The sequence below is a fragment of the Mastigoproctus giganteus genome, chromosome 12, assembly GCF_048544385.1.
Source record: "Mastigoproctus giganteus isolate SK-2022 chromosome 12, ASM4854438v1, whole genome shotgun sequence".
Classification (NCBI taxonomy): domain Eukaryota; kingdom Metazoa; phylum Arthropoda; class Arachnida; order Uropygi; family Thelyphonidae; genus Mastigoproctus; species Mastigoproctus giganteus.
The window spans coordinates 10612406-10639741 of NC_143586.1; the positions used below are offsets into that span (position 1 = coordinate 10612406).

At 39.5% G+C, this 27336-nt stretch overlaps 1 protein-coding gene across 1 annotated transcript; it reads left to right on the forward strand.

Moving 5' to 3' along the window:
* Window positions 1-4849: 4849 nt before the first annotated feature.
* On the forward strand, window positions 4850-26341 carry LOC150076674 (uncharacterized). Its single transcript, XM_090386705.1, has 11 exons — window positions 4850-4967; window positions 17114-17236; window positions 17493-17545; window positions 17982-18122; window positions 20323-20474; window positions 20662-20914; window positions 21017-21177; window positions 23892-23983; window positions 25630-25791; window positions 26027-26096; window positions 26191-26341. The coding sequence occupies exons 1-11, from the start codon at window positions 4935-4937 to the stop codon at window positions 26274-26276; spliced, it is 1326 nt and encodes a 441-aa protein (XP_090242831.1). The 5' UTR covers window positions 4850-4934; the 3' UTR covers window positions 26277-26341.
* The last annotated feature ends 995 nt before the right edge of the window (window positions 26342-27336 follow it).

Here is a 27336-nt window from a genome sequence, read left to right on the forward strand (position 1 = left end):
TTCAAATCTTCCATTATGCAGAAGCAACGCTGTTTACACTTACAGCATGCAACTTAAGGCCGCTTTTTAACTTCCAGAAAATCTTCTAGAACTTCCAACTGTGCCAGCGTGGACATAAACTCTTCTACCATCTACCAGCAATTGTTCGAAACTCGTGTGTTTGTATGGTGGCGTTGTCATTCTGCGAATTAAATATTTATCCTGAGTAAATGTAAAAACTCTTATCATCCCCTTGGGTATTTCTTTTCGAAAAATAAATAATTCTGAACCTGGCATGAATCAAACACAAGCTTAAACATAAATGTCTTAGAAAGTGTAATCTTAATACTATTCTGGAATCGATTTCTAGGGTTACAGCTCACCAAGTGGTAAACCTAGTTTAAACGACCAAAATATATTTCTTAATATAACTCTAGTACAAAGTCCAGTTCCTTGAAATAGAATTCGTGCAAGTGTTCAGTTCAGTTCAAGTATCTTTTAAAACATTTGGCGTGCAGTCATTTCAAATTCAGCCAAGATTCACCCAACCTACTTTTTTTTGTTCATCTAAACCTCCAAAATGATGCAACCTATTTAAACCAGAATTAGTTCGTACAGACCATCTTGCCCAACAGTTCGTCAACAGCACTTTCAACTTCTGAAATACTAACGAACTGAAGATATTATCTTTCAATTTCATTTAAAATGATATAATCTTACTTTCATGATCATCTTAAATCGTACAGTTTGCCAATAAGTTTGTAAAATTTCATGGTCCAGTTTCTTTTAGATAATATTCAAATCCAGGACTCATTGGCATATCTTTTCTCTTCAGGGCTACTTTTTAAGTACACTAATGCGGAAAATATGTTTCTAGTCATGTAAGCTGTTACTAAGCTTCTAAGTTTCAGTGATCAGTTTAACTCTGGTGATTTCTGTTTCGCTCAAGTGCATAATTTTAAAATAATGTTCCGAAGAAAAAGTTTTATTTGACTCATAGCGGGAATTAGAGCATTATAACACTTTTCAAAGAGAAATTTACTTTCCTGAAACAAACTGAGATCCATTTTAAATATAAAAAACTGTGGAAGATCTCTTTTAGTCATCTTTGGCGACTTTCCACATAATGAGATTGTTAGTGTCAAGCTATTTTTTTGTTTATGTCATTCTGGTTAAATATGCAACCAAAAAAAATTATGACATGTTTTTTGTTTAAAATAAATTTGATTGAATCAATAAATATTGAATATGTTTTCATTTAATATTAGTGAGAGAAGTGCTGTAATATTACTGCGTTTGTTTCTTGTTTTGACGCTCCTTTAAGACAGTCTTCGCCCTAGCGGGTAGCCAAGTGGTTATAATTCACCCTCTTCCATACACCAGGTGGAAAAGTCTTGAGCTCGAATCTCTTTAATCACGCGAGGAATTTTTATGGGCCTTTTTCGCAACTTGACTGAGGTTAGTCTGTCTCAGGAGAAGATGGCATAGTTGTTTCTCCAGTAACTCTGGTTTTTCGTCCGGCTGGCAGGGAAATCGACCACAGAATACAAGCAATTTACAGGAAAGCGCAATATGGTGCACTGGCAACAACTAATAGATATAAGAATTCATGGTTTTGTCCAAAATTACCAATGATCCCAGGCCAAATTATGAAAAAGAGCCCAAGACCATCACGCCGACTCAACGAAACTTCGTGAGCTTTGGAAATGATCAGGTTTTCCGGGTCGTTTCGTAATTCTGTCAGTCAGCATTACATTAGGCATAAACTTCAATACCTTCACTCCATAATCACACACATAGCGATACTTAAGAAACTAACAACCGCGGCTTGAAAGGAGAACTCTTCAGATGGCTAAATAATTGCAGTTAGGTGTTTTATCATCTTAAGGACTATTCATTACAACGGTCATTGCAGACAAATTTTGATTACTAAGAGCATCTTAATGGTAGCAAAGCAACTGGAAGACACGAATCTTGGATAATGACTCAGATAGAAGCAAAGAATACGGAAAAGCAATCTTCGAAAATGCGTCACATAAATGGATGCAAGCTGACTGAAATTTAAAGATCGTACCCATATCTCAAGAAATCTCCAGAAGGAAGACATCGTTCCCCAATCACTTAGAGGTAGTTAGGGAAGAGATCATTGATAAATTATTGTACATTTAATATAATATCTTGGAAATCCTGAACATGGTTATTTTATCCAAAATAAAATATTACTATTATATTTTTAAAAGGCAACGTGGCATCTATGTTAGTGCTGGGAACTGCTTGCACGAGCAGTAAGTAAATCTCCCAATTGACACACGAACGTCATGCTCTGATTAAAAAATAATGTGGTGTTCGCAAATACATCAAAATAGGACGAGGTTGAAATGATTCAATGACTGAAGAACTTTTAAGGCAGCATACAGTGTGAGGAGTGACAATACATCGCCTACTAGTTGCGAGTCCAGAAAGACAAAGTTTAGAACGTTGTTGGTTTTCAGAATTTCAAAGGTTCCAGTCACGTAGGTCGTCTTGGACAAACATATAATGGTAAGGCTATTTCTGAATATTTAACAGCAATTTAACTGCAAGAGTATCCTAAAAGATTCGCATCCAATTTGTTCAGCAGAAGAATTGCGGTTCCTTTTCACCAGCGTTCAAACTACACTGTCATTCTTTTCTAAGCTTTCTTTCGTCACTGAACGTGCGCATCTCATATAAATATTTCGGTGTAGGTGATGTGCATCTGCATTTTTTTTGGGTTATTCCAAAATACATTACATGAAACGAGACATACCTTAGCTAGCCACTTTATTAGGACCATGTACTAATAGCATATTGGCATTGATATGCTCTCATATATCATGGAGTTACAGAGTCCACGAAGTATTTAAATGAGGAACATAGTACCACGCAGTGAGCATAATATCTTGCCGTCGTCGAAGAGATGTAGACTGAAAGATGTGCTAACGAAAACATTTCAGTTCATCCTATAGATGCTCAATCGGGTTCAAATCCAATAGATCTAATGCCTTCGTCAGTTCCTGAAATTGTTTACATTTGTCATCTTGGGAGTAGTTGCATTATCAGCTTGGAAATCACCAGGATAGACTGATGTTCCTGGATACAGCTTATGTACTGTAAAGTGCTTTGTTCGAATTGCTGGCCAGGAGGTCAACAGATCTCATGAGAATATTCCCAATAACTTAGTCCAATGTATTATGTGGTTTCCTTCATCACTTCGGAACAGTACAAAGGAGGATCCATCAGACCACATTACTCACCATTTTTCACTACGGAGGCTTTTAATATTAGTATTGTATTAAGTAATCGTGTAACTTAATACAATTAAGGAATATAACTAGGGTTACTATGAGTTAGACTACCGTGAAGATGCAAGCAGAGTATTTGATTGTCGAGATGGACAATCAGTTCATATTTTGATAGGGTTTTTGTTTAGGACTAAAGTACTTCAGCATCCTTTTAGAGTGCCCATGCAAAACTTACTTTAAACATCTCACACACGTACATGAACTACTTTTTTTTACTTTAGGACAAAGAGAATTATCGATGGAAGTGACAGATAAAGCAGAAAAGCCGTGCGCTAACAAGAACTCAGGGGAGTCCAGGAAAACAAGAGCAACCAAATTGGCGAGAATGAAATTAGAAGGTTCTCTGTAATTTTTCAATTAATGATACATAGTTCTTCCTTTAGTACGAATCACTTCATGAGTTCTCATTTGTAAGGATTCAACTAGACTTCTTAAATATTTTAAACAAACATTAAGCCATTCTGAAAACAACCGAGCCCGTAATTCAGAGAGGTTTCGTGTATGAGCTTATTTACACTTTCCATTCAAGAAATTTAGCTGGTCAATTTAAATGCTCTACCATTCCAACATGTTCCTCGTGCCAGGTTGGTATTTTAAGTAAGGAATCAGATTATAATAGTCAAAACATCCCCAAAGCATCACTGACAAATTACCAGCTTGTATGACACTTTGCACGCCAATTTAGCACTGTTTGGAAAAGTTCTTGAGTCACTGCTGGTATAACTCTGAATTAGAGAAAACACAGTTAGAAAACAAGCATAGAGGTTACACGTTCAATCTTTTAACACTGTTACTTTAATGCTCTTTAGAATTCCAAAATGCTGTCCCTCCTTTTTAACACTCACTAACATCTTTTGTACCAATATTTCGTGTTGGAAAGGTTCTTGAGTCACAGCTGGTAATAAATGGAGGAAACGTTGTTAGAATCACAGCTGGTACGCCTCTAAATGGAGGAAACGTTGTTAGCAAACAAGCGTAGAGGTCATACGTGTTCAATCTATTACATGCCACAAAAACTAGAAGTGACTAATTTTTTTTGTCCTTTGTTTCTACATTACTAGAACTGATCGTTGTATGTGATGGCTGCTTATAGACCTGAAGAATGTAAGTACATCACTTTTGAAATGGTATACTTTCTCAAGAGCTTTAGGAGAGTATGAGGTAAATGAATCGAACGCAAACAGGACATCCATTAAATCAACTGCTAACTCCTCTCGGTTTTGAAATGCTTTCAGAATTTTCCTTTAAGAGTGATAACAATTTTTCTTATTTCTGTTTCGTGCCATGGAAACTAAAGTCATGAGGGGGGTCACTGTACTGTGTCTGGACTCTTCATCATATTCTGTGTTTGATTTTTTCTCTGCTGGATGAAAAACACAAGTTCCAGTAAAAATCCTACGTACAATATTCATTTATATGCAGGAAAAATAAAGGATCAAGTCTAGCCATCTGCCATCTGCTGCTATACCCGTACTTAATATTGTGTACATGTACATGCATTATAAATATAATAGTCTCCTATTAGTACAGGCGCAGAAAACTATCGTATTAGCAGAGAATTCATTTTTCATCAGCTTTAACAGCTACGAAGTTATACGACCAACTGTTATCATCCCTTGTGAACGATTTGCAATGAAAGTACTCCCTCTCTTTAAATGCAGTCAGGTATGGAATTATTCCAGTATGATTATTAATATTTATTTGGTTTATATGATTGCATAAGTTTAAGGTACCTGGTACCTTATAAACCTGATATAGTCAGCACTAAGGCACAAAAAAGATCCCTTTTTTTGTGCCTTTCAACAGGCACAAAAAGGGATTACGACAGGAGAATAATCTGCACACCGTGTACCTCATAATCAATTCATAACTTATCAACTGGAAACTTTAAAAATCGTTTATTGTGCATTTAGTATTGAAGGCCGACATTATGTGAATTTTAACTCACTCTTCATTTAGTGAGTTAAAATTCACGCAACCCTATCTATTAGTCATTATAATTGAAAACTTCAAACACTCAAGTCTCCTAACTATTGTGCAAATAGTTTACATTTTGAAAGAAACACCCCCCCCCCTCTTATGACAGTGACATGACTTGGACGTAGGCTCTGTACAAACAACTAGGTTATCCACGGGTCGACCAAAAAAAATCAATATCGTTTTTAATCGAATAATATTACCCAATAGATGAAGCTGTTATTCATTAAAAACTCGAAAGCACTGTTTAGGAAATTGCAGGTGCAGAACTTGTGCGAGTTTAAGTATTCAGAACTGTCTGTGTGGGCTGACACAAACCCTGAATACCGCAGGACAGTGGAGAAAAACATCAGCAACTGTCTCCAGCATTGAACAACTCAAAAAGCACGAATCGTTTCGTGGTACTTTCACAAACCATCAAAGAGCACCCAAACCATCTGTAGCTGAGATGCCCATGGTTACCGACAGAAGGATTCCATTGGCGTAGGCAAATTTTTCACATCCCCGAATACTGCTGGCAGGGACTTCTCATGGACGTTTGGATTATTATCCATAGAAGAGGTACCAGGGCCAATGAAAATAGGGCCGGACTCAAATCTTGCCTTACTCATCTGCGAAAGCTCGGTGGGACTGAGCAAGACGGAATCAAATGTATGCTGGCATTTACAAGCTGCCAATAACTCTGGCCAAATAAGATCCGGTGTTAATTTTGCTGTCAAAAGCATTAAATACAATCAAATTTTCCAGATCGGATTGAAGAGTCCCTGGACATTTTTGGTATTAACATTACCAGCAACACGAATAAGCTATTCAATTAAAATGGCCATTCATCTGTTGCAGTGGCATACTGTAAGTTATCAGATCGAACTCATTAAGACCAGAGTCAGGATTCTCATGTAGAAAGAGTTTATGCAATATTGCCTGCCCAATCAATAATCTCTACAGAATTAATCATTATTACCAAAGAAATCGGAAGTGAATTTTTTTTTCTAGAGATCTTATACAGATCTCTAGAAACAAAAAAATATGTGGGATCTTCTTATACAGAAGATCCCACGGGTTTTTGTTACCATAATTTTGGACAAATTTCATCCAAGGTTCTCCTATACTATAATATCCTTCTTCTAAGAGAAGAGAGTTCCTGCGACCACCATGAACAAGTTCTTGAAGCAATTCTCTTCTTTTTAGCTGATGTATACGAAGCTTTTCACATTCCACTTGAACATGTGCTGCAAGTGCAGAATTGGACAAGGTAATATCAATACCGTATTTGTTTCTCCAGAATAACTGGAACGAATAGCAAGTTGATGAGATCTGTTTATAATAAGTAGACTCTGACTGATAATAAAGTCTTCAATAAGTTGTCAAAGTGAATCCCAGTGTTTGCTGAACCATAAATTTCATTTTGCATTAACTTCAGATGAAATAAGAATATTTTTGATCGTATGAGGAGACCAGACCGTTTGCCCATTGATCTACATGATTTTTAAATTTGTGTAATTTGTCGTGAGGAAAGTATCACTGTCAGGATCTGTAAAAATGTTATTCATAATTAATCCTTATTCGTGCCAGCTGAATTTTACTCAGAACAAGAAGGGTCCAGTGAATGTTGATGTTCTCTCCTTAAACCATATTCCACTAAATTGTTGTTAAAGAGACTTTCGATGATTTCCTCTTTACATAGGTCTTTAGGAATGCAATTGATGAGGACTGAGGGATTTTCCTTTCTAGAGCCTCCATAAGTAAAAGAACTGGAAGCAGTAATACTCTTTAAATCTGTTTTTGAAGCTGTTTCCAAACAACACCACGGTTTATAGCAAGTCTTAGTGACTTGATTTTAATATTTTTAAAATCTGTTTTAAGCGTTATTACCTTTTTTAACATCTGTACTTATTTTTAATTCGCCACTATCACAGGCTCTAAAGATAAGTATGTTTTCATTAGCCTTAGAAGACGTCTCTCCATGTTGAATGTCACTATTAACTGCATCAGAATATATACGCATTGAAGAGGGGACCCTGTATTTCTAAGCTGCCTTCTTCTTGTGTCTTAGCAAAATCATCGGGATAAGCTGATGAGTAATCCGATTTTCCTGGAATCACAGAAGAGAATGAATTAACTCTATCTTAATAAATATGCTCTGTTGGTAATAGCATTCTTTATAGCTTTGAGTTTTCTCGTTTTCGATTAATAAGGCAGTAACAACAGTCTCAAGGTTACACCATTTGTCCATTATCAAATTTCCTGTATTTTAGTAATTTTTTAACTTCATTTGAAAGAAAGCTCACGATATGTTTTCGCATACTTGCCTCATATAAACTGGACACTTCCTGATCTTTGTTTGTTCCCTGTAATTTAGTTGGAGTATTGGGCTCAGTACTGGGTCCAATTTAGGGATCCAGAGGTACATTAAAACCAGTATCTTTTTCTAATGTTGATGGTTTGAATCAGGTTTGAATATTCTCTACCACTAAAACCTCGAGCATGTCTCTAAACTCAGATTGCTTTCTGAATTCAGACTGTGGTTGAGGTAATTTACTTCAGTCAGAGTCTGAGACTAGTTCTGATCCTTATTCGCTGCAGAATTTCTTGACACAAACACTATAAATTTCAGCAGAACCTCGATATCGATCATCATTAATGCGTAATTGTGACCATCATGGCAACCATTTGCAACAGCTGAAAAAACTTTTTTGGTTAAAATCTTAACAAATACTTGGCCTAGTAACACAAAAATTTCCCAAATACCAGAAAAAGAAACAAAAACACTGCCTCAATTATCAGCAGCAGAGTTCCACACCTCAATGAATCGATTCTATAATCAATTTTTCAGGAACACATGAAAATCATGGCCCACAGCCGCCATGGAACCTGAATTTGACCGATGCCAACAGAAGAACACATCCAACACTACACGAATTACACCCTACTTTAATAAAATGATTGTCTGCGCCTCCAGAAACAGAGGTGATAGGATGTCCCAAAAGAATTCATATACTTGGCCTAATGTTTATATAAACCCCTTTGGTTTCATAAACCAAAATGCTGTTAAATCACTGTACGAAAATATTTTGCCATCTGTATCCAACCTTACTTCCGCTGTCCATCGTAATCTGGGCTTTCATCCCAAAATCCGCTCTTCAGCCTATCATGCCGGCCGAATATTTTCTCATAAGATGATTAAATGCTAAGCTTGGACATCATATTGTATCATCTCGACGTTAACGGTATCATTAATTTATATAACCCCCCCTCTAGCTTGGTTGTACTGTGGTACTGCCCATACTTTATTGGATGGCAATAAATTATTTTATGTATATACACTACGATAGTTAAGTACTAATCGGTGTCCCATTATAGGTGCTGGTTTCCTCTTATCCATTTCTGCTACTACCTTCAAAAACAAAACCCGTGAATATTGATTGATTCATAAATTTCCACTCCACCTGTTTGATTGCGCCGAATTTTCCAAACTCTGTTTTCATACGTCTATCTGGTAGTTAAGAAATATGCTAATCTTAACATACAAGGGGTGATCATTTAATTCTCGGACTGGTGCAACATTCTATCTTAATTGTCATCATCTGAATCTTCTGTGGATTTCTCCTTCTCGAAATACTCTCCCTTGAACTTAACACACTTTCCCCACCATCGTATTCACGCATTAAATGCTTCTTTGCAAGCCATTTTTCGAAAGTCTGCGAAGTGCTTCCATTATGGCTCTGCGAGCATCGTTGTGTCTGACGAGAAACGCTTGCCCTTCAGAGCTTTCTTCAGGCGTGGAAACAGAAAGAAATCACACAGGTCTAAGTCCGATGAATAAGTGAGATGTAGCAGAACCTGGGCACCTCTGGCAGTGATCACTGTCTGCGCAATATTAGCCGTATGGAGCCGGGCATTGTCTTGATGGAGAAACCCCTTCACACCGGAATATGGCCGTCCTACCAAGACATTATTACCATACGCTTTATTCATCTTTTTAGCTGTGTCCGATGCATTTAAGCCCAGTTTGACACATTAACGAAACGAATCACATGTAACTGTTCAATCTGTATGTCCGACGTGATTCTTGCTTCAAACCGATCGTCAGTGAGACTTGTTGACATAAAACGGCCATCCACTAATTGCCGAAAAGCCCTACCATTCTTGTTGTTGTTGCAGTAGGGTTCTAGGGTCATCAGCAACTAAAGCAATATTGCACCGTGTCTGTAAATTGCATTCGTTCTGTGGTCGATTTTCTGCTTGCTGAACAAAAAACCCAAGTTTCCTGGAGGGAAAACCATGCTGCTTTCGACCGAGACCAATTAACTGAGCCACGTTGTGAAAAAGCCCATAAAAATTCATCACGTCATCGACGGGACTCGACCTCAAGTCTTCTCCACCCGGTATGGAAACTCTACCAACTGTGCTACCCACGAGAAACACTCTACTACCAAGAAAGTAACCAACCCACATTCCTCAGTTCTTTGGAAACTTAAAATTCCTCATAATAAAGTAAAGCATTCTGATTTACAAGCAAAACAGAATGCCTTACTTTTCTTGAAAGCACAATGCCAGATTTTTTTTTCTTTAAAGAAAGCTAAGGAAGCGTTCTTCAATCAAGAAACGTTGTTCATGCAGGAATTAATACACAAAATATATAAACATTAATATCTAATATTTTATGACCCGTATTATATTACCATGATTAGTGTTCAATGCACCTTTCTCCCATACTTTAGATGAAACCGTACCTTATAAAAGAGAGAGAGAGAGAGAGAGAGAGATAGTTCTAATGCACTGAGTGTTGCCAATGTCTGGAAACAGGATGCGCCTTATGCCATCATATGACAGCTGATATCCGGTAGGTGTTTATCTCTAACGCTTGGCTGCATGTTCATTGTCATTTAATGGTAGCAGTAAAGATGTCCTTTTGTCTATCCGAGCACCTGTTTCAGGATTTCTTTATTTCCTGATTTATACTAAATTTTTGTCGAGAAAAACCCAAGCTTAGACTCCAGCCCATTGAATGAAAAATCGCATCCCACTACGCTACCACGTCTCCTTCAAGTATACGCATTTATGCATAATTAAAGAACTCTGCGCATATTTAAAGGATTTAAAAAATTAGCTTTATTTGATACCATCATTTATGTATAAGTACGTGTATATAGATCCATCCCAAAAATTTACAATATTCCTAAAAATGGTAAGATCTTCATTAAATGAAAACTGGTTTTCATTTAATGAAGGGGTAGAATTTTTTTCAGCCTGGTCTGTACTTGTTAACAGGAGAGACTGCTTCTACAGGGATGGGATACACTTAAATAGAAAGGGTGCAAGAATGTTTGCTGATGCTATCGAGGCAATGTTAGGTGGGTCGGAAAACTGCTAGATTGGGGGGATACAAGGACTAATAGATTAACAGTAGCCACTGGCAGAGGTGAAAGTGATTCTTGCACTGCTTCTATTGGAATGAGCCGCAGCCTGGAAAATAAGATGCAGGATATTTCAGAGACTGCTGGGAGTCATTGGGGTACAAGTAAACACATGGGTTGTGCTAGGGTAGCTAAGAAAAAGAACAGGTGCATGTATACTTGTGTGTACACCAATGCTAGGAGTTTAGTAAATAAATTTGATGAATTTGAGGTATTGCTCAAAACATCAAAGGCAGATATTGTGGGGATTTCAGAGACGTGGTGTCACACAGATATAAGAAATGCAGAACTGGAATTTGGGGAGTACAATGTCTACAGAAAGGATAGACAGGATAGGAAGGGAGGAGGGGTTATGCTATTAGTTAAAAAACACATAAAATCCAAGGAAGTGAAGCCAGTCGACATTGCTGGACAGTGCAGTGTCGAGTCAGTTTGGTGTGACATAAGCACTGGGAGATCAAAATTGAGAGTAGGAGTGTGCTATAGGCCTAATGACTCTGATGAGTATAATAAGAAACTGTTCGGAGAAATAGAGTGGGCCAGTAAATCAGAGAGTCTTATAATGGGGGATTTTAATTTCCCAGATATTGACTGGAATTTGGGGGCTGGTCACTCACACAGTAGCAAGGCTTTTGTGGATTTATTGGATGATTGTTTTCTACATCAGCATGTTCGGGAGGCAACTAGAGAGAGTAATACTCTTGATTTGATTATCAGTAGTGATTCTTCATGCATTAAGAATCTGCAGATAAATGAACCACTAGGTGGCAGTGATCACAGTGTGCTGAAGTGGGATTTACTCAAAGAGGTAACTACCATTAGGGGTAAAGGGAAGGGTTATTGCTTCCGTAAAGGCGACTACGATGGACTGAGACAGTATTTAAATTCTATACAGTGGGACCAACTGATGATGTTATCAACAGCAAATTCAAAATGGGAAGCATTCAAAGAACTTATCTTGGAAGCTACTAGGCTTTACATACCAACTAAGAAATATTGTTCAAGGTTTAGGCCGAAATGGTTGTCAGATGAACTAATGAGGCATATGGCAGAGAAGAAACATGCATGGGATACATACAAATTAACACGTGACACGGACGCCTATGATAGATACAAGTTGATCTGTAACCAAGTTACAAAGGAGGTTAGGCAGGCGAAGGCAGATTACGAGAGATCCTTGGCAAGGGATGCGAAGAAAAACAGCAAAGAGTTCTTTACTTATGTAAACTCTAGAAGGAAGGGGATGAATCAGATTGGTCCACTTGAGATCGATGGGTCAACTGTTGATGACCCTGCTCGGGTAGCTAACAAACTAAATGAATATTTTGCATCGACATTCACACATGAGGAGTTATTCAGCGAGGGGAATGCCAGAGGTGTATTCAACTCTAGCAGTAAGCTAGAGAATCTTGTAATAACTGAGAGCAAAGTGGAGGAGAAATTGTTGAAGATAAACACAAGAAAGGCACCTGGGGTGGATGGGATCTATCCAGTTATATTAAAGGAGGCAGCAAAGGAGGTAAGCAAACCCTTAGCCATAATTATGAGAGCTTCCTTGGACTCAGGGGAGGTACCCATTGACTGGAGATGTGCAAATGTGACCCCAATTCACAAAGGGGGATCAAAGGCTGACACAAGTAATTATAGAACTGTGAGTTTAACTTCTGTTCCCGGAAAATTAATGGAGGCACTGGTGAAAGAAGCACTGCAGGATCATCTAGACAAGACTTCAGTTATAGCTAGGACACAGCATGGTTTTGTTAAGGGGAAGTCTTGCCTGACCAATTTGATTGGATACTATGATGCAGTCACAAAAGAACTGGATGCAGGGAATAACTTTGATATTATATACTTGGATCTTAGAAAGGCTTTTGATACTGTTGCACATGGAAGACTGCTGCACAAATTGGAGCAGTGTGGCATTGGAGGCAAGTTGCTGCTATGGATAAAGGGGTGGTTGAGGGGGAGAAGACAGAGAGTGGTAATCAATGGACACTGCTCATCGTGGACTAATGTTATTAGTGGAGTCCCTCAGGGTTCAGTATTGGGGCCTTTATTGTTTTCTGTATTTATAAATGATATTGATGATGGTATATCAGGCTTAATGTCCAAGTTTGCAGACGATACGAAGGTTGGCAGGGTTGTCAAGGACACTACTGACACTATGCTGCTGCAACAGGATTTGGAAAGGTTGAGCAGATGGGCTTCGAGGTGGCAAATGAAGTTTAACATTGACAAATGTAAAGTACTACATATGGGAAACAGCAACCCCAGAGCAACGTATCAACTCTGTGGTACTACACTGACAGTGGTAGAGAATGAAAGGGACCTGGGGGTGGTGGTGCAGGCAGATATGAAGTTCTCTGAGCAGTGCAGACGAGCTGCAAGAGTAGCTCATGGTGTATTGTCAATGATATATAGGAATTTTTCTAGCAGGGATAAGGAGGTGATTATTCCCTTGTATAAGGCAATGGTCAGGCCACACCTAGAGTACTGTATACAGGCCTGGAGGCCTCATTTCAGGAAGGATGTAGAGCTGCTGGAACGAGTACAGAGAAGGGCAAATAGATTGGTGAATGGGACAAAGGGGTTCTCTTACGAAGAAAGGCTTAAGTTTTGCAAATTACAGTGTCTGGAAACTAGGCACCAGCGGGGTGATCTGATAGAGGTGTATAAAGCCTTGAATGGTTTGAGCATGCTCAATGCTGATGGGATTCTTCCTTTAGCTCAGAAAAATCACCTGAGAGGGCATAAATTCAAATTGAGGAAAGACAGATGTAGGATAGATGTGCGGAAATTTGCCTTTAGCCAGCGGGTGGTTGGTGGGTGGAACAGACTTCCATCCCTTGTCGTGGAGGTTGATAGCCTAAATAAGTTTAAGGCTCAGCTGGACAGGTATTTCGAACGAACAGAGGGGTGAAGTGGAAGTGGTTATTTTTATTTATTTATGTTACTTTTTTTTTTTTTTTTTGCCTGATGCTGCATAAGCTTGCTTTCTTGCATCAAATGCCTCTACTAATGCTAATGCTAATGCTAATGCTAACTGGTTAGGAAAGCTTTCCTAAGGGAGCTCTGGAGATATCAGGGACTGAGTTGGAGATGGTGGGTAGTTCCAGGAAGCTTCATTTAGCCATCGTGGATATCCAGTGTTCAATATTTTAGATTGGGCAGAATTACAGATGAATACATGCATTGAGTATAATGTTATGATAATGTTGGCGTTGTTTATACCGGTAAGATTCTGTTTGATGTCCACAGTGCTTCTAATATTTTGTTTTTATTTCTTTAAAGCGCTGAAGAAATGTAAGGTTCTTGTTGCAAACAAGCCTAAACTCTTGTGGTGATTTGACTTTTTGAATTTGAATGTTGTTTTTTTTTTCTGTTTTTAATTAGTAAATGTCGTTTGAGATGACATGCTGGGTAATCTTGGCCAATTTAACTTAGGTAGTGGTTAGTTAAGGCTTGCTTTGGGTCATCAGAATAGACAAACAGCTTGTGATCGTCCATATGTGGACGATCTAAATCTCGGGATGTTTGGAGGGGTTTTTAAGCGCATCAGCCACTTAAACCATATTGCGCAGTGTATATTGTCTGTAAATTGCGTGTGTTCTGTTGTCGAATTGCTGTTTATAGGATGAAAAACCCGAGTTTTTCAGGCGAAAACCCATGCTACCCTCTCCTGAGGCTGACGAACTCAGCCACGTTGTGAAAAAGGCTGATAAAAATTCCTCTTCATTGACGGGATTCGAACTGAGTTCTTTTACACCCAGTGTAGGGGGAGCGGCGATTCTACATTCTCGGAAGGATGGCTGCCAAGCTTACAAGAATATTTATATTCTGTAGAATATTAAAAAGAATCGTAAGACAGACGCTATCTGTCACCTCAATCAAATCTAGTTGCCAAGTTGCACAGTGGTATCGTCTTCGCACACTGGGTGGGAAAGGCCACCCAGTCGGTCTTAGGCGTAGATATCAAGATTTCACTCCCCCGTAAATTCGGGTTTTTCGTCCAACAAACAAGAAAATCGACCAGAGAACACAAGCAATTCACGACCATAAAAATACTTGGTCAGATGAATTAATATTCCAGGTGACCCTAGTGAGACATTTGTCAGTTGCCAAGTTCTGCAATCCACATAATCGAAGCCTTTTCTTATGTGGATATCCTTTCGCCGATCTCACCAAGTGCGATAACCCTCTTTGGACCCATTCAAGAAGCTCAATGTCTTTTGTTAGGCGCGATCTCTATGCTACTACGCCCAGACAGGAAGTAGTGGCATAGTCTTTGGGGAGGGGCGCCACAGGTGGTTTCTTACAATTGTGCCATTTGTTCTCATGTGAAATAAACAGTATTCTGTAAATGCTAGAAGTTTCTATAGTGTGTTTTTTGTGTTAGAGTTGTGTTGTTCTTCTGAGTTTTGGCCACAGGACCCCTAGAGGGAATCAGCGTTGACGCCATCAGCACTAGGAGGTAGCCAGACAGTCCATTGTCACTGACTAGTCTCTGCCAGAGCCGCCTGAGCTTCCTGAAAGAAACCAATTAAAAATGAAAGGGAAGTAAGAGGGACAATTAAAGAAAGAAAGTTAAAGTGGGAAGGAAGAAGGAAGGACGTGGTAAGCAGGCGAACTTCACATTAGGGAGGTAGGGAAGGACTAAAGATTGAAACTCCTGGCCTGGAGAGCCAACCCACCCGGGGCCAGGGAAAGAAAAAGATTGCAGGGTTAGAGTTTTCCTGAAAAGGGGGACACCACATGGAATTTCACATTCAAAGGCGTCAGTAGCACCTGACCCACCTTTCAGTATACAAGTGCAAAGTCATTCCACACCTGATGGTGTCAATAAGGTTTGTCGTATTCCTACCCGCAGGGGGTTTTGCAGTGTATCGTACCCCAGAAGAGTTACTAATTTATCCTACCCCGAGAGGGTATGCAGTGCGTTCTGGTAGAGAAAAGAAAGATTCTTGCCTGATTCATAAGTCCGATTGCAATATTTATTGAGCAAACTCGGTAAGGGCCTCATAACAAAGCTCATCTTGCCGAAATAGAAGTTCCTGACAGTGTAGTTTCTCCTGCGTTTTTCACATCAAACACATCATTTGTTTATACTCCAGCACGACCACCAGGTCAGTAAAGTTTACAATAAATCATCGATACAAACGTTAATCTCGTATTTAGCAGTCACGGGCTTGAACCCTGGTCCACTCAAAGATGGCGTGCTATTGCACTCTCGCTCCTGACCACTTGGCTACCTCAGGTTTTTGGGACCGTAATGCCGTGAGGAATTTTTGGTGCCCATTTTCACAAGGTGGCTGAGTTAGTCGATCTCTGACAAGGATAACGTGGTTTTTTCTCCCTGAAACTCAGGTTTTTTCCACAGGGTATGCAAAAAACCGTTGTACTTTCTGATGTATTCTTTATAGAATTAATATTTGCTATATACATGAGAAGCCCTGGTCTTTCGATGCACTCACAAAATGGACAGGTTTCTCCATCGAAAAAACTACTACAGGAAAGGAAGATCGCGGCATTCTTTTTTTTTTATTATTATTATAATAAGAGGTAACGCTGCTAATTTTTTTATTACTTTTATATGCATAAAAGAGTCTGGTTCAATTAATTCTGAATATTAAAGATTACTGTTATCTGCATTGCAACTGTAGTTGACACTAGCGTAGGATCAGTCACGATTACTAAAACTCAATTTAATTACTTTAAAAGTGCATTCCATCTAATTAAATTGAAACCTTGATTTTCTTAAAGTAAAACAGTTCAATTTTGGAGCATCCACTAGCGTTCTTTGCGGGTACCGTCAGCTGTTGCTTATCTGCATTGTGGGAAAACGCTTTGCTGACCCAGACTGGCAGTATCTTCGTTTGAAGGTTGGAGTGATAATTCGCACGTAACTTTGGTAATCTTTATGTAATAACCCACATGACTCCAGACAAGCATCTTGAACTTCGGGGGAATTTCCTACATTGGTTATATAAGATTCAATTGTGTTATGTCGATCTTCCAACGGGTGTAAATCACTCTGAATCTTCCTTCTTTCTCCACCAAGGTAGGCAATACCACAAACACAACAACCACTCTCAGGTCAGTGTAATTAGGAATTTATACCACCCATATCGATACAGTGTTTGAAATATCTGAAAAATATATTTATTTCCTGCTTAGCTGCGAAGAATGTCTTTCATCGTAGACGGATCCAAAAGCGCAATTATCTTCTTAATTTTAAAAGTTGTTGCTAGCAATTCTTGGCGGTTGCAGAAAATCTCAATGCATGTATCAATTCCACGTTGAATTATCTGTTTATAATTGTTACCATATTTACAATGATTGTATTTATTCAAAAAATAAATCAACTCAATTGCGAAATATGATTATGTGAAATCCCGAAATTTTAATTTTATTTTCCAGGTCATTCCAGCCAACATGGTTCCTTTCAGAGTCTGTCTGTTAGGCTTAACTGTTTTACTTGGTACAGTTTTAGGGGACAGCTGGAGAGATGCAGGTATTGAAGACTGGGGTAACCAAATTGAGGTGAATAATACAATTAATAAAAACAATAGTTGTATTTATGAATAAGTTATTAATAATATACAGAGTGAATACAAAAAAGATTTATTAATCTTGAAGATCTTTCTGTGGTGTTAAACAAACTTATTTTTAATTAACAAGCCCACTAAGAGCTGTTTTGATGCGTATTTATCCACAGACAAATGGACTAAATTGAAACTAGATGAATGACCACTGACCATATAGGTGTGCACTAAAATTCGTTCTCTGTTCTTTTCAGGGCTTCAAGTTTCGTTCTGCACGTGAGTCAGCACCACCCTGTACTGTTGATGAGTAAGTCATTTTATATTTTAAATTTTTTTAAAACGGCCAGTGACAGAAATTATTAGAGTGGGCCCCGAAATGTAATCTCCTTGAGGGATTCATTTAAAACACTGTGATTGAATATGTTTTCGATATCGCGTTAACTGAACTGGCCAACCTAACTATGAAATCTGCAGAGTGCCTTTGAAAATTCTTCTTCATTCCCATGCTCAGCAAACCAAATTTCGGTGGAATCTGCAACTTTTGTTGGCCATAAATAATTATATTCTAAGAGGAACAATGAAATTTCTGTTTATCTTTTCCTTCTGGTTTGAGCATGGACACACTAGACTTGTCCTTGTGTTCGCGTGTAATTAAAAACAGATGATCATTTATGAATTGAGTTTGCCAGAATGGATGGACAAAAATCAATCTCAGTTCTCAATTGACCTGCTTATCTTTTCAGAATCCGACTGGCCAATATGATCACAGTGCAAGACTTCACAGACAACGCCCTCGACAGCCTGGACAGAAATGCGCGAGACTATTACAGGAGTGGAGCTGATGCAGAACACACACTTCGAGAAAACATCGACGCCTTTAGCCGGTAATTCAAGTTTTTACAGATGTCTTCTGGTTTGGTTTGAACTTTCAGAATTTTGGACATCGTATTGGGTAGATTTTACGATTCATCCAATTGTACAAATGGGGGAATGGGTATTAAAATAATTCCACCATCTTTAATAATTGCACATTCACATTTCAATTCAATATTTAAGCATGAATGTACTTTCATTTCATTCGTGCTGGACGTCCTGGACAATAATGCGTTACCTGTGTTGTTGTGGCTCGTCGAAGAAGGTCATTAGCTGTATTAGAAGGACAACTGTCTATGTTTGAGGATATGAGCGTCGAAGATTGGTCTGGCTCGCTCAGAGCCAGAGCCTTGACCTCAATCCTACGGAGGACCTTTAGGATGAATTCGACTGTCGCATGCACATGAGGAGGGACTGCCAAAAAACAGAGCTGAACTGGTCGCCTCTTTAAAGGCCGAATGGTGGAAATTTTCAGAGGACGTTCACAAAAAAATGATGAAAATTGCTCAACGGATACTATATGCTGCCATAAAGGATAAAGGTTTCAGCATAAGTTATTAATTTTCCTGTAAATAAAGGTTTTTTCTTTGACTATAATTGTTCTGTTCGTCTGAGCACTGTCATCATAGTCTTCAAAATTAGTTCTTCCTTTTGACTGCATTGTTTTATGCAATCGCATGGTTCGTCTGCACACGAAGATGGTTCATACGTATTGTTATTTGGTTTTTAGGAGCATTAGCAACTAAGGCCATATTGCTCCGTGATATGCGGTGGTCATTCCCTGACCTTTCCGCATCCTCCGTATTTGGTGGTGACGGGCTCGAACCCCGGTCTAATCAAGAAGCGTGTGCTACGCACTGCTGCTCCTTCCCACCTGGCTACGGAGGCGCCTGGTTCATACGTATAATTGCAGGTATCCACAATGAGATCGCGAGAAAAATAGCACGTGCTGCAAAGCAGGATTTTCCATTTGAGAAAAGGCTTAGAAGGTTTGAACTGCACACTTTGGCAACTAGACCCTACCTCATCTCGGCATCACGTTCTTCTTATGCTCGTTGAATGCTCTTCATCTTCAACTTGCTTTGTTAAGTTGGTGCAGCTCATCGTACTGCATTGATACTTGGATATGATAGCTCAACGATAGAAGATTGCTCTAACACCTCAAGATCTCGGTACTTCCTGGTGCTGCGCTCAAATTTCCAACCTTGTAATACACTATGGACTTCACTTATAATTTCATTTTGGTCTATATGGATTTGACCTCCCAACCTTAACCTCGGACTATATTGTGGACTTGACTCACAATCCTAACTGTGGATCTAATTATATCGTGGATCTGACTTTTTGGCGACCCTGTCGCCCTGGTAGACAGGGTAGGATTCTTCTATCAGCTAAAATACTCAGACTGATAGTAGTAGGCAGTCTGCCTCCACGAATAGAAACGAAAACCAGCGGGGTTATATCTGCTCCACTGGGCTTCACTTCACTATTAATTCCAATAAATATTTTCTGTCGTATTGGAACAATTTCATCCTGAAATTCTTCAATCCTACCCGGATTGCCATAGATTCTTCGATAGATGGTTCGAGGAACATTCCTAAGATTTCCCAAATCTACCGTTGCCGCCTAATTCTTCAATTCTGAATCCAAATAAAAATGTCTGAGATATGTTTCACAAGGGAAGTTCGGCTTCTTAGTCCTCTACCGATTACAATATAGCAGCTGGCATATCCCAATGGAAGAATGGTTAAATATGGAGCTAGACTTTCTCTGACATCTGGTGAAATCCATGTCAAGGCATAATATTGGCTGAAGATGGCCCCTATTAGGTACTGAAGTGAGGTTTTTAAATTTTTGGCTAAGTTGACAACTTGGTTGAAAATTACGAAAAAAAAATGGATGCGAATGTCCATCAATCTCCATTACTTGCCCTCTCACGTGACTTTCTTGTGACCAAATCTGGGTGATGTCAGTGAGGAGCATGTGAAGAGATTCCACCAGAACGTACAATCACCGGAGAAGAAATACCACGAAAGGAGGGATAAATCTGTGATGGGTAACTACATCTAGTTCCTTGTTCGGGATGATCAGGCTGACCACAAAAAACAAAGACGTTGAAATATATGTACATTTTTAGGGATATTTGATTATCTGAGGAGATTTTCAACTTTTTTTCCAGTGTTTGATTTTTTATCTTATTTCGCTCATTAGGTTACGGATCAGACCACGCGTTCTCAGAGACGTATCTCAGAGGGACCTGTCCGTTACCGTGTTAGGTCAGCGCATTTCCATGCCCCTGGGAGTTGCACCAACTGCAGCCCTAAAAATGGCACATCCTGACGGAGAGATCGGAGCTGCAAAAGGTGAGTTTACACATTTTTAAGGCCCTGCAATAACCTCACACTCAGTGTTGTATCGTATACGTATATGCAAATCATTAGAGTCAATTTGGACTTGAGGTAATCCCTTTAGATATCGAATTGCTGTATATTCTTGCAAAGTTATCAGGTGTCCTTTGAATAATCTTTTGTTTGTTTTCTCTTGTTTCAGCTACTGCCGGAGCAGAAACTGTAATGATTCTCAGCACCCTGTCCACCACTTCGATAGAGGAAGTAGCTTCAGTACCTAACACCATTCTCTGGTTTCAACTGTATGTTTACCGTGACCGAGATGTTACTTTAAACTTAATCAAACGTGCAGAGAGTAGTGGCTTCAAGGCTCTGGTCGTGACGGTGGATACTCCACTCTTTGGAAAGAGGCGAGCAGATGCCAGGAACAGGTTTTCTTTGCCGAAACATCTCAAGTAAGCATTCACAACTGGTTGGTAGCGCCACCCATAAAGAATTATCAGTACCATCTTCTATCTATCTTGGTATACGTGACATGTGATTTTTGTATCGTACAGGTTTGCAAACTTCCAGAACACACCGATAGGCAACGATGGTTCATCCGATTCTGTGTTGGCCGAAGTATCCAAACTCATTGATCCAAGTCTCACCTGGGAAATGGTGAAATGGTTAAAGACAGTCACTACTCTTCCCATTGTGCTCAAGGGAATACTTACAGGTATACGGTTTTCTATTGATCTTGGACATTTAAAGTTTGGTCAATAATATACACAGCTGTCCAAAATTAAAGTAAATTAATCTTTGGACAGTTGTTTCATTCACATTTTGACCAATCCATTACGCGACAGTCTTCGTGGAAGGTTCTATTCCTGGAAGTAATTTCATATGAGTAGTACTGAACAAGTAGCATGCATATCCGATCAGAGTTTTTCTTAGTGAAACGATTTTACGAAGGTGGTAATGTGTTCAAAGTTTAACATGAAGTTCGAGTGAAGAAAAAAGATCTTAAAAAAAAAAAGCCTAGTTAAGAAGTTTGAAATTATGATGTTAGTGATCGACAATAAGAATAGCGTGATCAGCAAGAAGGTACACTTCTCGACAAAATTAACAGAACGCGTACAAAACGTGGTGTACATCGTGCATCTTGCGATCAAGCTGGACAAAATTTGATATGGTGGTGTACCAAAAAACAACGATGAAATGAGGAGACAGCGAGAAACTTCAGACAGGTAAAGGGACATTTATAGGGGTTGTATAAGAATTACCAAAAAGGTAACGTTACAGAAGATGCTCGAAAAAATGGTCACATGCATCAGCAAAGATCCCCTACAACGACTGAATAGGCTTGATAGCGGTGAGCCATGCTCGATATAAGGGTGTTCATAAGATTCTGTGGCAATCCCATTCTTTCACCAGCGCAGACCTTAACTCACCATAGACCGAAGAGTTGGCTGTGGGTGGACAAAACGATGTGTTCGATCGGATCCACACATCGGATTTAAGTTTGGTGATCGTGCTAGCCACGGCAGTCGTTGAATATCTTCAGTTTCAAGATATTCCTCTACCTCTTGAGTGCAGTGGCGTTGTCGTGCATGAAAAGAAAATCTGGGCCAACCGCGCACCTAAAAAGTCACACATAGAGTTCGAGGATCTGTTCTCGGTACCTCTACGCAATTACGGCACCTCTATCAAAAACGTAAAGAGGAGTGGGGGCGTTAATCATTATTCAGCCCCAACTCGATAACACCCCCTTAAGTGTACCTTTTTCTGATGTTGGAGGGACGGTACCGCATTCCTCCTCCAGTTGAAATAAAGTCTAGAACCTGTTTGTAGGCGAAAACGGTACTTAGCAAAGAACAGAACTGTACCCCATTTGTCAGGGCTCGAAGTCACATGGCACCAGTTTCGATTAGCTCTGTGGTGGTTCGGGATTAATGACATAACAACCACTGTTTTCCTTGCGCAGAGTCCACTGGAATTGAGATTTCCTATCATAGTGCGATTGGAGATGTTTTAATCTGTGGCTATAGCAACATCAAGAGACAACTGATGAGAGGACATCGTAGGATTCCGTCTTGCTGTTAGAGTCAGATTGCGGTATGTTCTGGTTGACGGGCCCTCGGTCTGCTCGGGTAGCAGAGTGGTATCGTCACCGTCCTCCCCACACCGGGGGGAAAAGGCCCGGGTTTGAATCCCGTCGATGACGCGATGAACTTTAATGGGCTTTTTTTCACTCCGTGGCTGAGTTAGTCGGTCTCAAGTGTAGATAGCAAGGTTTTTCCCCCAGAAACGGGTTTTTTCGTCCAGCAAAAGAGGCAAATATTTACCAATAATACTTTCTGTCCATCAGGTGTAGAAATAAAAGCAGCTTTACCTGGATTTACATGCCCTATGAACATTGAATGCGAGCATCTGCGTAATTATAAATGTATTGATGAATTAGTGACACCTGCAGAGCGCTTTAGAAGACGAAATCTCTTAAGAAAGGGCCTCTGTCGGTACTGCCATCTATTATATAACAGAGAAACTAAGGAGAATTTGGAGTAGCGAATGAAAGCTGAGAAGTGTATAAAATATACTGAGTTGCCTTTTCATTGCCATCCCTTTTGTGCAGGAATGGACTCGCGACGCTGGTGAAGGCTCAAAATCGGGAACGGCTGATATAAGATTGCAATTCGCACGTGGCTATATTTTTTAGTGTCTGCGAGGAAGAACGTGTCGGCGTCCAGACCTTTCTGACTTCTTGGTGTGATGAATCTCGTTTCCAAGAGATTCGGTAGGACGGAGGCGATGATGAGGTTTGGCTGCTTTTTTCGAGGCGTGCTCTGAATCCTCTAACCACCGTTAATCAAAGCTTCTACAGGAATGCCTACCTTTTTTCTCATCTGCTACCAAGTAAACCCCCTTCAGATGTTAATGCAGACGGACAACACCGGCGTCTATCAGCAAGATAACTCGCCGTGCCACAAATCCTGGAAGATTGCGAACTAGTTTTAGGAATATGACTATGAATTCTCCATCCTCCCATGGTCGCCCAACTCACCCTGTCCAAAACCAATTGAGTATGCTTGGGATCTATTGGGACATTCAACCATCCACCTGACCATGTGAGTGCATTACTGAACACATTGTGCAATGCATGGGTAGCGCTACCAGCGGACCATTGCAGTACCTTATGGAGTCCACACCAAGACATGTACGGACTCCATTACGGGTAAAAGGTGGCTCCACGGGTATTAGGAGTTGTTGCTAATGAAAGCAACTCAGTCGGAGTTCACACTAAATGGGGAACTGAATGAGGGCCTCCGAAAAACTGTTTTTATTTTGGAAACAAAGAAGAGTGCAATGTATAAATTACACTGTTACCAAACTTAATATTTTGATGTTTCATTAACTCCACTTCAATACATTTGCTTTCTATTCTTTCTTTAGCCGAAGATGCTCGCTTAGCTGTAGAAAATGGAGTTTCAGCTATTGTTGTGTCCAACCATGGTGGACGTCAACTTGATGGAGTTCCAGCTACAGTAAGTTTTCCTCTCTTAAATATTAATTGTGTTAATTACGTGTATCAATAAAATTAACAGTTTTTCGTTAATATTTTATCGTGAACTGTGTCAACGAAGGCGAATATTTGATATAACAGGTAACTTGGAATGCAAATTCCAAGTATCCAAGAGTAGTCGACCTACCACTTTACAGAGCAGCACATTATGCAAATTATTCATGCCTATAAAAACGCGGACTGCGACCACATCACTTCATTCTGGTTTTTTGGCTTGCGCAGTGGAGTAACCACATCACAGGATGCCATTCATACTCAGAATGGCAAGTTATCATCGGTTAGATGATTCTTTGAGATGGCGGGCTGTTGGACGACTTGAAGCTAGCCAGTCGCAGGGGGAGGTCGCACGTTGACTTAATGTATCACTCAGTGTCGTCTCGGCACCATGAAAGAGACACGAACCATTACACATGAAGAGCTGGCTAAGGTCGCCCTAGCGCTGTATCAACTAGAACATACCGCTATCAAGCTCTAACAACAAGACCGAACTCTACGAAGTCCTGTCATCAACTGTCTGTTGAGATTACTGCGGCCACAGGTGAAAACACTTCCAATCGGACTTTGCTATGAAGGCTCAATTCAAATGGAATCTACACAAGGAAGCCAGTCGTTCTCATTAACCACAGACCACTGCAAAACTCGTCGAAACTGGTCCCATGAATATAAGCCCTGACAAATGGGGTACAGTTCTATTCTCTGACCAGTCCCATTTTAGTCTACAAACAGATTCTGGACGTTATTTCATCTGGAGACAAAGAGGAATACAGTACCATCCCTCGAACATCAGAGAAAAGGACACTCACAGTGGAGGTGGCGTTCTCGTGATGGGCGGAAAAATGATTAACGGCCACACTCCTCTTCATGTTTTTCATAGGGATACCATAACGGCGCAGAGTTACTGAGAGCAGATCTTCGAACCCTATGTGCGACTTTTTTCGGTGGTGCGTTTGACCCAGATTTTCTTTTAATGCTCGACACCGCCATGCACATAGAGCTCAACTGGTGGAGGAATATCTTGAATCTGAAGATATCCAACGACTGCCTTAGCCAGCAGGATTTCAGATTAAATTCCAAACGAACATGTGTGGGACGCCCTTGGGCGTCGCATTGCACGTCAACTAACTGTTAGCTGTCAGCTAACTCGACAGCTAACTTGATGAGCTAAGGTGTGCGCTGGTGGAAGAATGGGATTTTATCAGTTGTGATCATATTTTGGAGCATCTATTATCGACTTCTGTAATGTTACCTTTTTCTTAATTCGTATCCAACCCCTATAAATGTCCTTTATACCTCTCCGAAGTTTCTGGCTGTCTCCTCATTTCATCCTTATTCTATGATACACCACCATACCAAATTTTGTCCAGCTCCATCGCAAGCGGCACGAGTTACATCACATTTTCTACGTGTTCTGTTAATTTTGTCGAGCAGTATAGTTGCGCTAAATTCTCGATCTAGTAACCACTGTGTTAGTCCTTGCAAAATGCTGGCCCGAGCTTTTTGCAGAATGATAAAAACTTTGTAAGATGATAGGACCTAGCATTTTGCTAGGACCATGCATGCGTAGACAATATCTATTACTGATGGAAGGTACACTTTTTTTCGTTACAGATCGAAGCCCTTCCAGAGATAACAGCTGCTGTAAATGGGTCAGATATAGAAGTCTATCTGGATGGTGGGATTCGCAATGGCACAGACATATTTAAGGCTATGGCCTTGGGCGCAAGAGCGGTGTTCATTGGTAGGCCAAATGTGTGGGGATTGACACATAGTGTGAGTATTAAATATGGTTTTCGGGTCAACTGAAAAAAGATTGCGAAACTAAAGCCAAACAAATTCGATTTGAAATTTTACCCATTTGGGTAAAATTTCGAGTAATTATAATCCACGCATGCTTCTGTGATTAATTGGTACCGGATTAATTTTGTCAAAATCGTTTAAAGATTTTATAAGTGGAGTTATAAATCTTAATGAAACTAACAATATACATCTTCCTTGTTACTTTAAGGGAGAACTGGGTTCCAGAAAGGTACTTGAGATCCTCCGAAAGGAATTTGATACTGCTCTGGCACTTTCAGGTAATTGTTTCCAATAGCAATTTTCAGTTCTTAAGCTAATTAACAGACAAGAATATATGGACCTTACTAATTTCTCTTTTCTTTTGGATTTCAGGTAACTGCAAAGTGAACGAAATTCGCCGAACTCAAGTGGTTCCAGAATGTTATTATTTTGGCTGTTCAGAAAGAAATTCTTGTTGATTAGCTGTTTTTTTCCTTTCTTCTAATAAACAGTTCTAGAGCTCCTAATAAAAGCATTCCTATCACATTCGAATCGTAATGTTCCTCAAATATAAACACCCAAATACTAAATTGCAGTAGGAATTTGGAAAATGAATTCTCCATTACACTCCCATGAAAAGTGAACATTGGTGCTATGGATCTCTATCTTTATATTAGATATTATAAGTATAATAAATTTCCTTTATTATGCCTTAACAGAGATTTTATATTTAAAACCTCTTTTAAGACTGCTTTAAAGGACCGGTTAATAAAATTTCGTTCCCTACGTAATTTTGCATGGAGACGAAGCTGTCTTATCTGGCTTTGTATTCAGGTTAATATTGTTTTACATTTTGATTTTTTATGAAAACCTAAATTCTCATCTTTCTATAGATGGATGATGCAATAAGGTAATGCTATTACAAAATATATATTGCCGAATTTCATAGAATTCAGTGGATTTTGCTATGAAATTTTTTTAGCACTACTGTAGAAGATCACCAACACCAGCAAGCAGCCACAGAGAAAACTGAATACCCAAAAACTGAAGATTGAGAAGACAAGTACTTTTTGACAATAGAAACGAATTCCTGTGCATTGTAATTTTCGAATTCTAAGGTTTCCCAATTCAGAAGAACAGTACCAATAGAAGTATCCATGGAAAAGTCATTCAGCAGAAACAGAACTTCTGTGAGACAGAGTGAAGAGACTTTGTAGAGACGGGTCATTTATTAACCTCTCTTTTGAATGAATTCCAGAAGATTGAAAGGAGTTTTGGGAGCATCACCCCAAAATGTGGGGACAATGTTCCATGGCAGTGCAGATTTAAGATTCACACACAGTAAGTAGTTGCATAAAAGAAAAGAAAACCACAGTTTTTGTTTGTGATACGCTTATGCCAAGAGGGATTAGGAGTCAAGGTAATTCCTAATAGAGCTGTGATGTTGCCTAGAAATTGAAGTGTCAACAAAGATAAGCATAGAAGCTGTAGACTCCTTTTGCAAGATCGAAGACAGGACTGAATTTTATGAGTTTTACT